Source organism: Bombina bombina, chromosome 4 (assembly GCF_027579735.1).
Source record: "Bombina bombina isolate aBomBom1 chromosome 4, aBomBom1.pri, whole genome shotgun sequence".
Taxonomy (NCBI): Eukaryota; Metazoa; Chordata; class Amphibia; order Anura; family Bombinatoridae; genus Bombina; species Bombina bombina.
The window spans coordinates 156517910-156531298 of NC_069502.1; the positions used below are offsets into that span (position 1 = coordinate 156517910).

Genomic DNA, 13389 nt, shown 5'->3' on the forward strand with positions numbered 1-13389 from the left:
TGAACTCATGCTCCATGTACAATATTATATAGCCATCCACATGGTCTTCTGGCGTCTGTTTACCAAACTTTACCTGTGCAGTTTATTTGCGTCTTCACTTTGGAAGGAAGGTCTTTAAGACAGTGACATTTTTTTGTTAACTGATGCCTTCATGTTAATATCTTTGGTACTAACAAACTAGGGCAGAATATTTATTTTAAATTATATTGAAAAAAAAATATTTACCCTTGGAAAACGTTTGTGTGTGTCTGCTGCCTAATCTGTTCTCTGAGTCATGTTTTGAGGGCAATCGGCTCATGCTTGGCTTTACATGATCTAAAGCTAGCAGGAAGGGGAGGGATTATATAGCAGAAGGGGAACAGCCTTAAAGACTTCTGGGAAGTGTCTCTCTTACTTTAAGTGATGATAAGTATTTGTGATTTGAGATATAAAAAGTGAATTGTGTGTTTATATATATATATATATATATATATATATATCAATTCAAGAATACCAGCACTCGCTAAGTCCATGATAATGCCGGGTGCTCTCAGACATATGTAGAAAAGTAATCCAGAAGAGGCACTCATTGTGATACAACCAAGTGATTTATTAAGAGTGAACATTTTCAGGGTATGAGCCCCGTCCTCAGACTCCTGAAAAAAGCAAAAACTTATATATAGATAAATATATACATAACATTGCTATATTTGCAGGTAAATATGTTTAATTTGTATTCTAAATATATTATTCCTTAAAGCGATACTAAACCAAATTTCTTTAATGATATAGAAATTTTAAGCAACTTTCTAATATACTCCTATTATACAAGTAAAACACGAGTGGAAACCCATGTAAGGTCAAGTTTTTGTGAGCACTTTGGTATATATTTTATTAGCAGCATTTCTGCACAGCAAGAGTATTAAAGTATATAATCTGTATTTGAGAGCATCTAAACCAGGGTGTACAGATTTTGGGGAGCTGGGATCAGAGATGCCCACAGTGCATAATTATGTAGCCCCACAGTTTGGTTAAGCAATGCTCCTGATCCTTTTTTATATATATACACATGCCTAGAGGCAACAGTAATATCTCTTGTTCATATCACATGGGGTAAACTTTCCTGCTTGCTTTTCACATTCCTTTACTAATACCAATCTTCATCTCAGCCTACCAATGGTGATCAAGCAATTCCCTCCTCTTTTGTCTTTATCACTCACCACCTAGATTATAAACTCATACCTCCCAACATTTGTGGCTGAGAATGAGGGACACAGGAGGTTGATAGGAGCCCGTCACTATTTTGTGGGTGGAGCCTTGTTGGGAGGGGAGAGATCATGGGAGTGTTTCTGCGTGTTCTATGGGTGTATCAGGGCAGTCTGTGGGTAGTCCTAACGGAAATAATTAACTCTTTCTGTGTTATTATGCAAACTCATTTTTCTGTTGAGTTACATGATACGAGCACTGCAAAATGTTGTTGCTCTTTACATATAATCAACCTTGTTCATCTTTTAATGTTCTTCCTATTAGCTTTAACTACAGAATCCATCATTTTCATTCAAGAGAATATATGTAACACAATTTAGCCTATTTGCCCCAAACCTTCTGTATAGTGGGACAACATATTGTAAAATAAAATTTTTTTGCCTTTTATACTCATATTTGAAATGACTAATGAACCTACGGAGCAATGATGATATCTTTAGATGTTAATACAACATTTTTAAAAGATAAAACTATAAATAATATGAACGTTTAACTGCTTAGTACAAAACTAGTTCATACTTTAAAATTCATACTTGCTGCCAGTGTCGTCTGTTTTTTTTCTTCTATAGATCACATTATCAGGCTTTGTACCTTTTTATTGCAGTGCATAAAAGAGATATGTACGCTGATGCTAAACCACTCAATGCTGCTGTCGTCGCTGAAGCTGCTTTTAGAATACCAAGATAAAGATCTTCATTCAAAAGCATTGGAGCTTTTAACAGCAGTTACTAAGGTAAGGACTGCTTGATTGGACATTTAAATGTGTTTTCTTGTAAATTGTCAAAATAGGTTCCTTAACACTTTTGCTGCTTGAGAGCACTACATGGTATTGCTGTGCAATTCCTCACATCGCTCTGTAGCGGCTGATGGGCTATATCATGATTGTGAAGGTATTATATAGGTAATATTAGCAAATAGCAACCTGTGATTATTCACTTTTTCCTATTGAAGACTGCACAATTTTAGTGTAATTAGATTTTTTTGATTTTTTCTAAAAAAAAATAGTTATCTTGGATGTAACGTTTTACTTCTAACTAACACCAACACTGCTCCAACTTTTTTGTTTTATTTTTGGTAGTAAGCAAAGATCACAACTCACTCTGACAACGTTCCGGACATTACTTTCCTTAAATGGATAGTAAAAACCAGAAATGTTATTGTTTAAAAATATAGATAATCCCTTTATTTACCATTCCCCAGTTTAGCATAACCAACACTGTCATATAAATATACTTTTTACCTCTGTAATTACCTTGTATCTAAGCTTCTGCTGACTGCCTCCTTATTTCAGATCTTTTGACAGACTTTCATTTCAGGCAATTAGTGCTGACTCTTAAATAACTTCACGTGCGTGAGCACAAACACATAAACTAACACCCTCTAGCTGTGAAAAACTGTCAAATGCATTCAGATAAGAGACGGCTTTCAAGGGCTTAGAAATTAGCATATGTGCCTACATAGGTTTAGCCTTCAGCTAAGAATAACAAGAGAACTAAGCAAATTTGATGATAAAAGTAAATTAGAAAGTTGTTTAAAATTACATCCCCTATCTGAATCATGAAAGTTTCATTTGGACTTTACTATCCCTTTAAAGGGACACTGAACCCAATTTTTTTCTTTCGTGTCCAATCAGCTCTATCTGAATCACAAAAGAAAAAATTTGGGTTCAGTGTCCCTTTAATCATGTAATAGTTACGTGGCTTATATAATTCTGTATCAGATTAGGGTAAGTTAGTATCCCTCTGCATGCAAAGCTGGTATCTGATTCAAGCCTGGATCCCATTTTAACCTGTTCTACCTGTCCTCATATATATATATATCCTCAGTGTATATTGTACAGCTATTGTTTTATGGTTTATGCTCATCAAAAGCTTTTAATATAGCACCAGATTTCAGTAATACATTTGGCTGAAATGTATTATTTAAGGAGTATGGAGCAATGGAACAAAAATTTACAGCTTCAACTATATTTTATTTTAATTTAAAAATTGATGTTATTCTCAAGTATATTATATAGTTCCTGAAAGTTTCAGAATGTTGTATTGTCTGGCAATGACAATTATTAGTCAGTTCTACTGCTAAAATGCCTAATGGTTTGTTGGCATGGAACATATAGAGCTCCATATATGAAGCTCCGATATGAGCTTCGGAGCCCCAAAACATTGTGCAAACCTGCAGCTAAGAAGCCGGATTTCTTCTGTTATGTGTGATCAGTCCACGGGTCATCATTACTTCTGGGATATTATCTGCTCCCCTACAGGAAGTGCAAGAGGATTCACCCAGCAGAGTTGCTATATAGCTCCTCCCCTCTACGTCACCTCCAGTCATTCTCTTGCACCCAAAGACTAGATAGGAGGTGTGAGAGGACTATGGTGATTATACTTAGTTTTTAGAACTTCAATCAAAAGTTTGTTATTTTACAATAGCACCGGAGCGTGTTATTACCTCTCTGGCAGAGTTTGAAGAAGAATCTACCAGAGTTTTTCTTATGATTTTAACCGGAGTAGTTAAGATCATATTGCTGTTTCTCGGCCATCTGAGGGAGGTAAAAGCTTCAGATCAGGGGACAGCGGGCAGTTGAATCTGCATTGAGGTATGTCGCAGTTGTTATTTTCTGAATGGAATTGATGAAAAAATCCTGCCATACCGTTATAATGAACATGTATGTATACTCTACACTTTAGTATTCTGGGGATGGTATTTCACCGGAATTACTCTGTAAAAGTACATTAAACCTTTTATTAGGTATTTTTCATGTTAAACGTTTTTGCTGGAATGTAGAATCGTTTGCATTAATGAGGTACTGAGTGAATAAGTATTTGGGCATTATTTTCCACTTGGCAGTTTGCTTGTGTTAATTATGACAGTTTCGTTTCTCTCTCACTGCTGTGTGTGAGAGGGAGGGGCCGTTTTTGGCGCTCTTTGCTACGCATCAAAAATTTCCAGTCAGTTTTTCTGCATGATCCGGTTCATCTCTAACAGAACTCAGGGGTCTTCAAACTTCTTTGAAGGGAGGTAGATTCTCTCAGCAGAGCTGTGAGACTTATATAGTGACTGTGATTTAAAACGTTGTTTAAAATTTAATTAGTGTTATTTTACTAATGGGAACAAACCTTTGCTAAAAAGTTGTGTTGTTTGTTAAGAGTGATGCTATAACTGTTTTTCAGTTCATTATTCAACTGTCACTTAATCGTTTAGTGCTTCTTGAGGCACAGTACGTTTTTATTAAATAAAATTGTAACCGAGTTGCATGTTTATTGCTAGTGTGTTAAACATGTCTGATTCAGAGGAAGATACCTGTGTCATTTGTTCCAATGCCAAGGTGGAGCCCAATAGAAATTTATGTACTAACTGTATTGATGCTACCTTAAATAAAAGCCAATCTGTACAAATTGAACAAATTTCACCAAACAGCGAGGGGAGAGTTATGCCGACTAACTCGCCTCACTTGTCAGTACCTGCATCTCCCGCCCGGGAGGTGCGTGATATTATGGCGCCTAGTACATCTGGGCAGCCATTACAGATAACATTACAAGATATGGCTACTGTTATGACTGAAGTTTTGGCTAAATTACCAGAACTAAGAGGCAAGCGTGATCACTCTGGGGTGAGAACAGAGTGCGCTGATAATTCTAGGGCCATGTCTGATACTGCGTCACAGCTTGCAGAGCATGAGGACGGAGAGCTTCATTCTGTAGGTGACGGTTCTGATCCAAACAGATTGGATTCAGATATTTCAAATTTTAAATTTAAATTGGAAAACCTCCGTGTATTACTAGGGGAGGTCTTAGCAGCTCTCAACGATTGTAACGCTGTTGCAATACCAGAGAAAATGTGTAGGTTGGATAAATACTTTGCGGTACCGGCGAGTACTGACGTTTTTCCTATACCTAAGAGATTAACTGAAATTGTTACTAAGGAGTGGGATAGACCCGGTGTGCCGTTCTCACCCCCTCCAATATTTAGAAAGATGTTTCCAATAGACGCCACCACACGGGACTTATGGCAAACGGTCCCTAAGGTGGAGGGAGCAGTTTCTACTTTAGCTAAGCGTACCACTATCCCGGTGGAGGATAGCTGTGCTTTTTCAGATCCTATGGATAAAAAATTAGAGGGTTACCTTAAGAAAATGTTTATTCAACAAGGTTTTATATTACAACCCCTTGCATGCATCGCGCCGATCACGGCTGCGGCAGCATTTTGGATTGAGTCTCTGGAAGAGAACCTTAGTTCAGCTACGCTGGACGACATTACGGACAGGCTTAGAGTCCTTAAACTAGCTAATTCATTCATTTCGGAGGCCGTAGTACATTTAACCAAACTTACGGCTAAGAATTCAGGATTCGCCATTCAGGCACGCAGAGCGCTGTGGCTAAAATCCTGGTCGGCTGATGTAACTTCTAAGTCCAAATTACTTAGTATACCTTTCAAGGGGCAAACTTTATTTGGGCCCGGTTTGAAAGAAATTATTGCTGACATTACAGGAGGTAAGGGCCACGCTCTACCTCAAGACAAAGCCAAAGCTAAGGCTAGACAGTCTAATTTTCGTCCCTTTCGGAATTTCAAAGCAGGAGCAGCGCCAACTTCCACTGCACCAAAACAGGGAGGAGCTGTTGCTCGTTACAGACAAGGCTGGAAGCCTAATCAGTCCTGGAACAAGGGCAAGCAGGCCAGTAAACCTGCTGCTGTCCCAAAGACAGCATGAACCGAGGGCCCCCGATCCGGGACCGGATCTAGTGGGGGGCAGACTCTCTCTCTTCGCCCAGGCTTGGGCAAGAGATGTTCAGGATCCCTGGGCGCTAGAGATCATATCTCAGGGATACCTTCTAGACTTCAAATCCTCTCCCCCAAGAGGGAGATTTCATCTGTCAAGGTTGTCAACAAACCAAATAAAGAAAGACGCGTTTCTACGCTGTGTACAAGATCTATTATTAATGGGAGTGATCCATCCGGTTCCGCGGTCGGAACAAGGACAAGGGTTTTACTCAAACCTGTTTGTGGTTCCCAAAAAAGAGGGAACTTTCAGGCCAATCTTGGATTTAAAGATCCTAAACAAATTCCTAAGAGTTCCATCGTTCAAAATGGAAACTATTCGGACAATCTTACCCATGATCCAAGAGGGTCAGTACATGACCACAGTGGATTTAAAGGATGCTTACCTTCACATACCGATTCACAAAGATCATTACCGGTATCTAAGGTTTGCCTTCTTAAACAGGCATTACCAGTTTGTAGCCCTTCCATTCGGATTGGCTACGGCTCCAAGAATCTTTACAAAGGTTCTGGGTGCCCTTCTGGCGGTACTAAGACCGCGAGGAATTTCGGTAGCTCCGTACCTAGACGACATTCTGATACAAGCTTCAAGCTTTCAAACTGCCAAGTCTCATACAGAGTTAGTTCTGGCATTTCTAAGGTCGCACGGTTGGAAAGTGAACGAAAAGAAGAGTTCTCTCTTTCCTCTCACAAGAGTTCCATTCTTGGGGACTCTTATAGATTCTGTAGAAATGAAGATTTATCTGACAGAAGACAGATTAACAAAGCTTCTAAATGCATGCCGTGTTCTTCATTCCATTCAACTCCCGTCAGTAGCTCAATGCATGGAGGTGATCGGCTTAATGGTAGCAGCAATGGACATAGTTCCCTTTGCACGCCTACATCTCAGACCGCTGCAATTGTGCATGCTGAGTCAGTGGAATGGGGATTACTCAGATTTGTCCCCCACTCTGAATCTGGATCAAGAGACCAGAAACTCTCTTCTATGGTGGCTTTCTCGGCCACATCTGTCCAGGGGGATACCGTTCAGCAGGCCGGACTGGACAATTGTAACAACAGACGCCAGCCTTCTAGGTTGGGGCGCTGTCTGGAATTCTCTGAAGGCTCAGGGACAATGGAGTCAGGAGGAAAGTCTCCTGCCAATAAACATTCTGGAATTGAGAGCAGTTCTCAATGCCCTTCTAGCTTGGCCCCAGTTAAAGACTCGGGGGTTCATCAGGTTTCAGTCGGACAACATCACGACTGTAGCTTACATCAACCATCAAGGAGGGACAAGAAGCTCCCTAGCAATGATAGAAGTATCAAAGATAATTCGCTGGGCAGAGTCTCACTCTTGCCATCTGTCAGCAATCCACATCCCGGGAGTGGAGAACTGGGAGGCGGATTTCTTGAGTCGCCAGACTCTTCATCCGGGGGAGTGGGAACTTCATCCGGAGGTCTTTGCCCAAATACTTCAACGTTGGGGCAAACCAGAGATAGATCTCATGGCGTCTCGCCAGAACGCCAAACTTCCTCGCTACGGATCCAGATCCAGGGATCCGGGAGCGGTTCTGATAGATGCTTTGACAGCACCTTGGAACGTCAGGATGGCTTATGTGTTTCCACCCTTCCCGCTGCTTCCTCGATTGATTGCCAAAATCAAACAGGAGAAAGCATCAGTGATTCTAATAGCGCCTGCATGGCCGCGCAGGACTTGGTATGCAGATCTAGTGGACATGTCATCCTGTCCGCCTTGGTCTCTACCTCTAAGACAGGACCTTCTGATTCAGGGTCCATTCAAACATCAAAGTCTAACTTCTCTGAAGCTGACTGCTTGGAAATTGAACGCTTGATTTTATCAAAACGTGGTTTTTCTGAGTCGGTTATTGATACCCTGATACAGGCTAGGAAGCCTGTTACCAGAAAGATTTACCATAAAATATGGCGTAAATACCTATACTGGTGTGAATCCAAAGATTACTCCTGGAGTAAGGTTAGGATTCCTAGGATATTGTCTTTTCTACAAGAAGGTTTAGAAAAGGGTTTATCGGCTAGCTCATTAAAGGGACAGATTTCAGCTCTGTCCATCTTGTTTCACAGGCGTCTGTCAGAAAATTCAGACATCCAAGCCTTTTGTCAGGCTTTAACTAGGATCAAGCCTGTGTTTAAAACTGTTGCTCCGCCATGGAGTTTAAACTTAGTTCTTAACGTTTTACAGGGTGTTCCGTTTGAACCCCTTCATTCCATTGATATAAAATTGTTATCTTGGAAAGTTCTATTTTTAATGGCTATTTCCTCGGCTCGAAGAGTCTCTGAGTTATCAGCCCTACATTGTGATTCTCCTTATCTGATCTTTCACTCAGACAAGGTAGTTCTGCGTACTAAACCTGGGTTCTTACCTAAGGTTGTCACTAACAGGAATATCAATCAAGAGATTGTTGTTCCATCCTTGTGTCCAAATCCTTCTTCAAAGAAGGAACGTCTTCTACACAATCTGGATGTAGTTCGTGCCCTCAAGTTCTACTTGCAGGCAACTAAAGATTTTCGCCAAACTTCTTCCCTGTTTGTCGTTTATTCTGGACAGAGGAGAGGTCAAAAAGCTTCTGCTACCTCTCTCTCTTTTTGGCTTCGTAGCTTAATACGTTTAGCCTATGAGACTGCTGGACAGCAGCCTCCTGAAAGAATTACAGCTCATTCCACTAGAGCTGTGGCTTCCACTTGGGCCTTTAAGAATGAGGCCTCTGTTGAACAGATTTGCAAGGCTGCAACTTGGTCTTCGCTTCATACTTTTTCCAAATTTTACAAATTTGACACTTTTGCTTCTTCGGAGGCTATTTTTGGGAGAAAGGTTCTTCAGGCAGTGGTTCCTTCTGTATAATGAGCCTGCCTATCCCTCCCGTCATCCGTGTACTTTTGCTTTGGTATTGGTATCCCAGAAGTAATGATGACCCGTGGACTGATCACACATAACAGAAGAAAACATAATTTATGCTTACCTGATAAATTCCTTTCTTCTGTTGTGTGATCAGTCCACGGCCCGCCCTGTTTTTAAGGCAGGTGCATATTTTTTAAATTATAATTCAGTCACCACTACACCCTTGGTTTCTCCTTTCTCGTTGGTCTTTGGTCGAATGACTGGAGGTGACGTAGAGGGGAGGAGCTATATAGCAACTCTGCTGGGTGAATCCTCTTGCACTTCCTGTAGGGGAGCAGATAATATCCCAGAAGTAATGATGACCCGTGGACTGATCACACAACAGAAGAAAGGAATTTATCAGGTAAGCATAAATTATGTTTTTTCCAACCGGGGAGATTGACAGCAGTAGGCGGGGTGTGCAATGATAAATGCATATGCATACTATTCTCAGGATAATCTTTACTTTGAATACATCATTATATCTAGCATTTGTTTACTGGTTTATGTCACTTTTAGACTGTACCATGTGATCACCACATGGAATGTGATTTCAGAAGTAGGCAACATCCTGCCATATATATGGCTACTGTGTACAAAAGATACATTACAAATATAGATAACACCTAACACCATTCCTGCTATCAAATTACGTTTTGTCTTAGTGTAATGTATAAATGCTGTGTCCTCTTTTCTTTATATGAACAATGCAAAATCCACAAAAAATATATAATTGAGCCTCCAACTGAAACGGCTTGTCTTGATTTTCCCCACATACGGGAACATGATGGATGATAATAAACAGACTCAAGATGAGACCTTGTTATGCACTTCTGTAATATATTGTGCCATTTGTCCTTTATTTCCGGTTATGCAGGGCCTGCTTTATGGGCAGGTCTGTGATTAGCCATGCAAGTCCGGATGTCTTCTTTAGTTTAGCCTTTGTGGAATGATCTGGAGGTATACAATTTTGATAATACACCATGTATTTGGTTGTACACATAACACAGTGGTGTTATTTCTCTGAATCCAAAGTAAGTGGCAAAAATTATTTCCAGTCAACATACTTTAGTTAGTGATATACCCAATGCATCAGTAGCATCCAGATTTATGTTTGGGTAGCCAAGAACATTGTGTTTAATGCTGGTCCTGACAAACTAGTGTCATATATATCTACTTCCAATGTATGTATCCAAGAAGGAGTATGAATGAGGGATAATGGCATTTTAGGAGCATTACTCATTATTATGTGATCATATCCTCTCAAGTGTAGTGTTATCTTTAGTATAAGTTGTACTAAATGTTAAATAATTATCAGATTTAGTAAGTCCTATATATTAGTTGAAGCTTTATAAAGAATCTATCAGTATTTTAAGTAAGTTGAAGGCTAAAGCTTATATCCTAGTATCTTTCCCCTATCTCGGCCACCTGTGTAATTATGTTTTTAAAACAAGTTTATTAATTTTACCCATCATTCTTTCAGCCGTTTGGCTAAACAGTGGCATCGAGCTGCGTCATGCTCAGACCTCAGAGCCTGAAGCAAAAGCTAATGCTGAAAACTATTAAGGATCATTTTGTCTCCTACTAAGCAAATCCTAGATTCCATAGTGTATTGCTCTAAAAATAACGTGTATGTTTAACCAAAAATCTGATGTATAAAATTAATTATGTAGAATAGCATGAAAGCCTGTGACCCCAGCTGTTTGCAGATCACCTTCATAAGATCTGACTACAACAGTGCAATTCTCGGCAGAGCCCTCTACCCACTTAATCCCTATAAATGTTACCTTGCATATCATGCCTATGTTTATAGCGCTGCAGAATCTGTTGGCACACATACAACCCCAATTTCGAAAAAGTTGGGAGAGTATGGAAAATGCAAAAAAAAAAAAAAAGAGAGTAATTTGAAGATTCAATTTGAAATATTGAAAACATATTAACAACACATTATTTGTTTTACTTTGTGAATTTAAAAATATAAACTCATTTCAAATCTGATGACTGCAACACACTCCAAAAAAGTTGGGACAGTCGACTGTTTACCACTGTGTAGAATCACCTTTTCTTTTAATAACACTTATTAAGCATTTGGGCACTGAAGACACCAGTTGATTAAGTTTAGCAAGCAGAATTTCCCCCATTCCTCCATTATGCATGTCTTCAGCTGTGCAACTGTACGGGGCCTTAGTTGCCTTATTTCTTTCTAATGACACAGTGAGTCCATGGATCATCATAATTACTATTGGGAATATCACTCCTGACCAGCAGGAGGAGGCAAAGAGCTCCACAGCAAGCTGTTAAATACCACTCCCTTACCCACAACCTCCAGTCATTCTCTTTGCTCTATCAGTTGCAAGGAGGGGTAAAGTTAGGTGTCTGATTCTTCAATCAAGAGTTTATTTTTAAGCAGAGCAGGTTTGCTCTGGGTTTTTTGGGGGGTCTAGCCGTAGTCCATGTCAGTCTCTTCAGTAGAGCAGTGGTGGCTTTTCAGCATTTTGGAACTTGTGGGGTATACTGTGCCTCCCAAGTAGTTTGTGCTGCCCTTTTGGTAAAAGACTTTGTAGGTTTACTTGGTCTTTTCTTTTGTATCCACAGGTCCATGTTAGGAATGTACCTTTCAAGCCTAGTGAGCTGCCCTGCTGCCGGGCAGATTGTTATGGAGGTAAGTGCTTTGTTATTTTCTGATGTGAAGGTTCAGAAAGATTTGGCACTTATGGGGTTAATTTGGAGACATTGTTCCTGTGTGTGCATGATTTGTTTTATGGCAGTTTTAGTGGGGCATTGCTGGGAGTTGTTGGCTCTGTGTTTTAGTATCTGCTGTTTATTTGCTGTGGACTTCCCTTATTCCGATGAGTTGTCAGTGTATGCGGTCTGCTTATTTTTTATTGATAACGCTTTTTACTTTCCTCCCAGCGGCTGTTGGTTACGTCATGTGTAATGCCGGCTGGGAGGTGTTTGTGCACGCCCACGACGGGCTGAGTTAGCTTCACACTGTTTTTTGCACACTTTTTCTGGAGACCTTTTTTCTTTCTTGTTGGCTTCTGTTCTGGCTGTTTCGTAGTAGCGGGTGCTGACCGGGGAGTTCCGGATCGCTATCTGTGCTGCGCTTGGGTTACACTTTCCTCTGGTCTGTGGGAGGTTTGGTAAGCGCCTCAGCAAGGTCTGCTGTGGCGTAGGGGGTGCAGTAAAGGTTTATTTGGTTTTATTTTTCCTCCCTTGGTAATGTTTTTATTTTTTCGCTCTTAAAGTGAGAGTAACGTTTTTATTTTTTATATTATATTTTTTTGATCCTGTGTGTGTTAAAGATAGATCAAGAGGACCTGCAAGCTGTGACTTGCTCTTTATGTCTAGATGCTAATGTGGAGCCACCTATCCCATATTTTTTCCTCATGTGTTGAGAGAACATTGCATTACAGGGATAGGCTTTTTGATTCAGAGCCTTCATTATCAAAGGAGAATGTTGTTCAGGAGTCTCCTGTTCAAGCTATACCACAGCTTTCTCCCTATTCATCCCAATCTTTATCCTCTTCTCATGCAGTGCCCTGCGGTTCATCTCAGGTTGGTTTTTCTTTGCAGGATATGGCTACTCACATATCCTCTGCTGTAACTGAGGCTTTGTCTGCTTTTCCTGTATTGCAGGGAAGGCGCAAAAGTAAGTATAAGGTTTCTGACTCCGTTGGAGTTATGTCAAATGTTTCTTCCCATAGGTCTGAGGAAGAAGATATTTCAGTAGCGTCTGAGGGTGAAATTTCAGACTCTGATAGTGTATTTCTTACTGCTGATTCTGAGGTGGTTTCTTTCAGATTTAAGCTGGAGCACCTCTGTTTGTTACTTAGGGAGGTTTTGGCTACTTTGGATGACTCTGACTCAATGGTCATAGTTACTCCCAAGAAGGCTAGTAAACAATACGTTTTTTGAAGTTCCTTCAGTGGCGGAAGTTTTTCCTGTTCCAGATCGTGTTTTAGAGATTATTACACGGGAATGGGAGAAGCCTGGAATTCCTTTTTCCCCTTCTCCAATTTTTAGGAAGATGTTTCCTATTGCGGATTCTATTAAGGAATCTTGGCAGATGATTCCTAAGGTAGAGGGAGCAGTTACCACTCTGACCAAGAGGACCACTATTCCTATTGAGGATAGTTATTCTTTTAAGGATCCCATGGATAAGAAGTTGGTGGCTTTACTTAAAAGGATGTATGTTCACCAGGGGTTTCAATGGCAGCCTGCTGTGTGTTATGCTACGGTTATGCATATTGGTTTGATGCGTTGTCTGATTCTATTCAGCAGGATACTCCTCTTAAGGTTCAGGATAGAATTAAGGCTTTAAAATTGGCTAATTCTTTTACTGCGGATGCTTCTTTACAGGTCATCAAGTTGGGAGCAAAGATTTCTGGCTTTGTTGTTCTGGCACGCAGGGCCTTATGGTTAAAGTCCTGTTCTGCGCATGTATCATCTAAATCTAAGCTTTTGTCCATTCCTAA

The 13389-nt window shown here is 40.2% G+C and overlaps 1 protein-coding gene across 3 annotated transcripts in view; it reads left to right on the forward strand.

The window, feature by feature from the left end:
• The window catches only part of NBAS (NBAS subunit of NRZ tethering complex), a 1903611-nt gene that overhangs the window by 1804094 nt on the left and 86128 nt on the right, over positions 1–13389 (forward strand). For all 3 annotated transcript variants that reach the window (XM_053709663.1, XM_053709664.1, XM_053709665.1), the window contains one exon: positions 1850–1978. In XM_053709663.1, coding sequence (XP_053565638.1) covers positions 1850–1978 — 129 coding nt within the window. The remainder of the gene's footprint in view (positions 1–1849; positions 1979–13389) is intronic.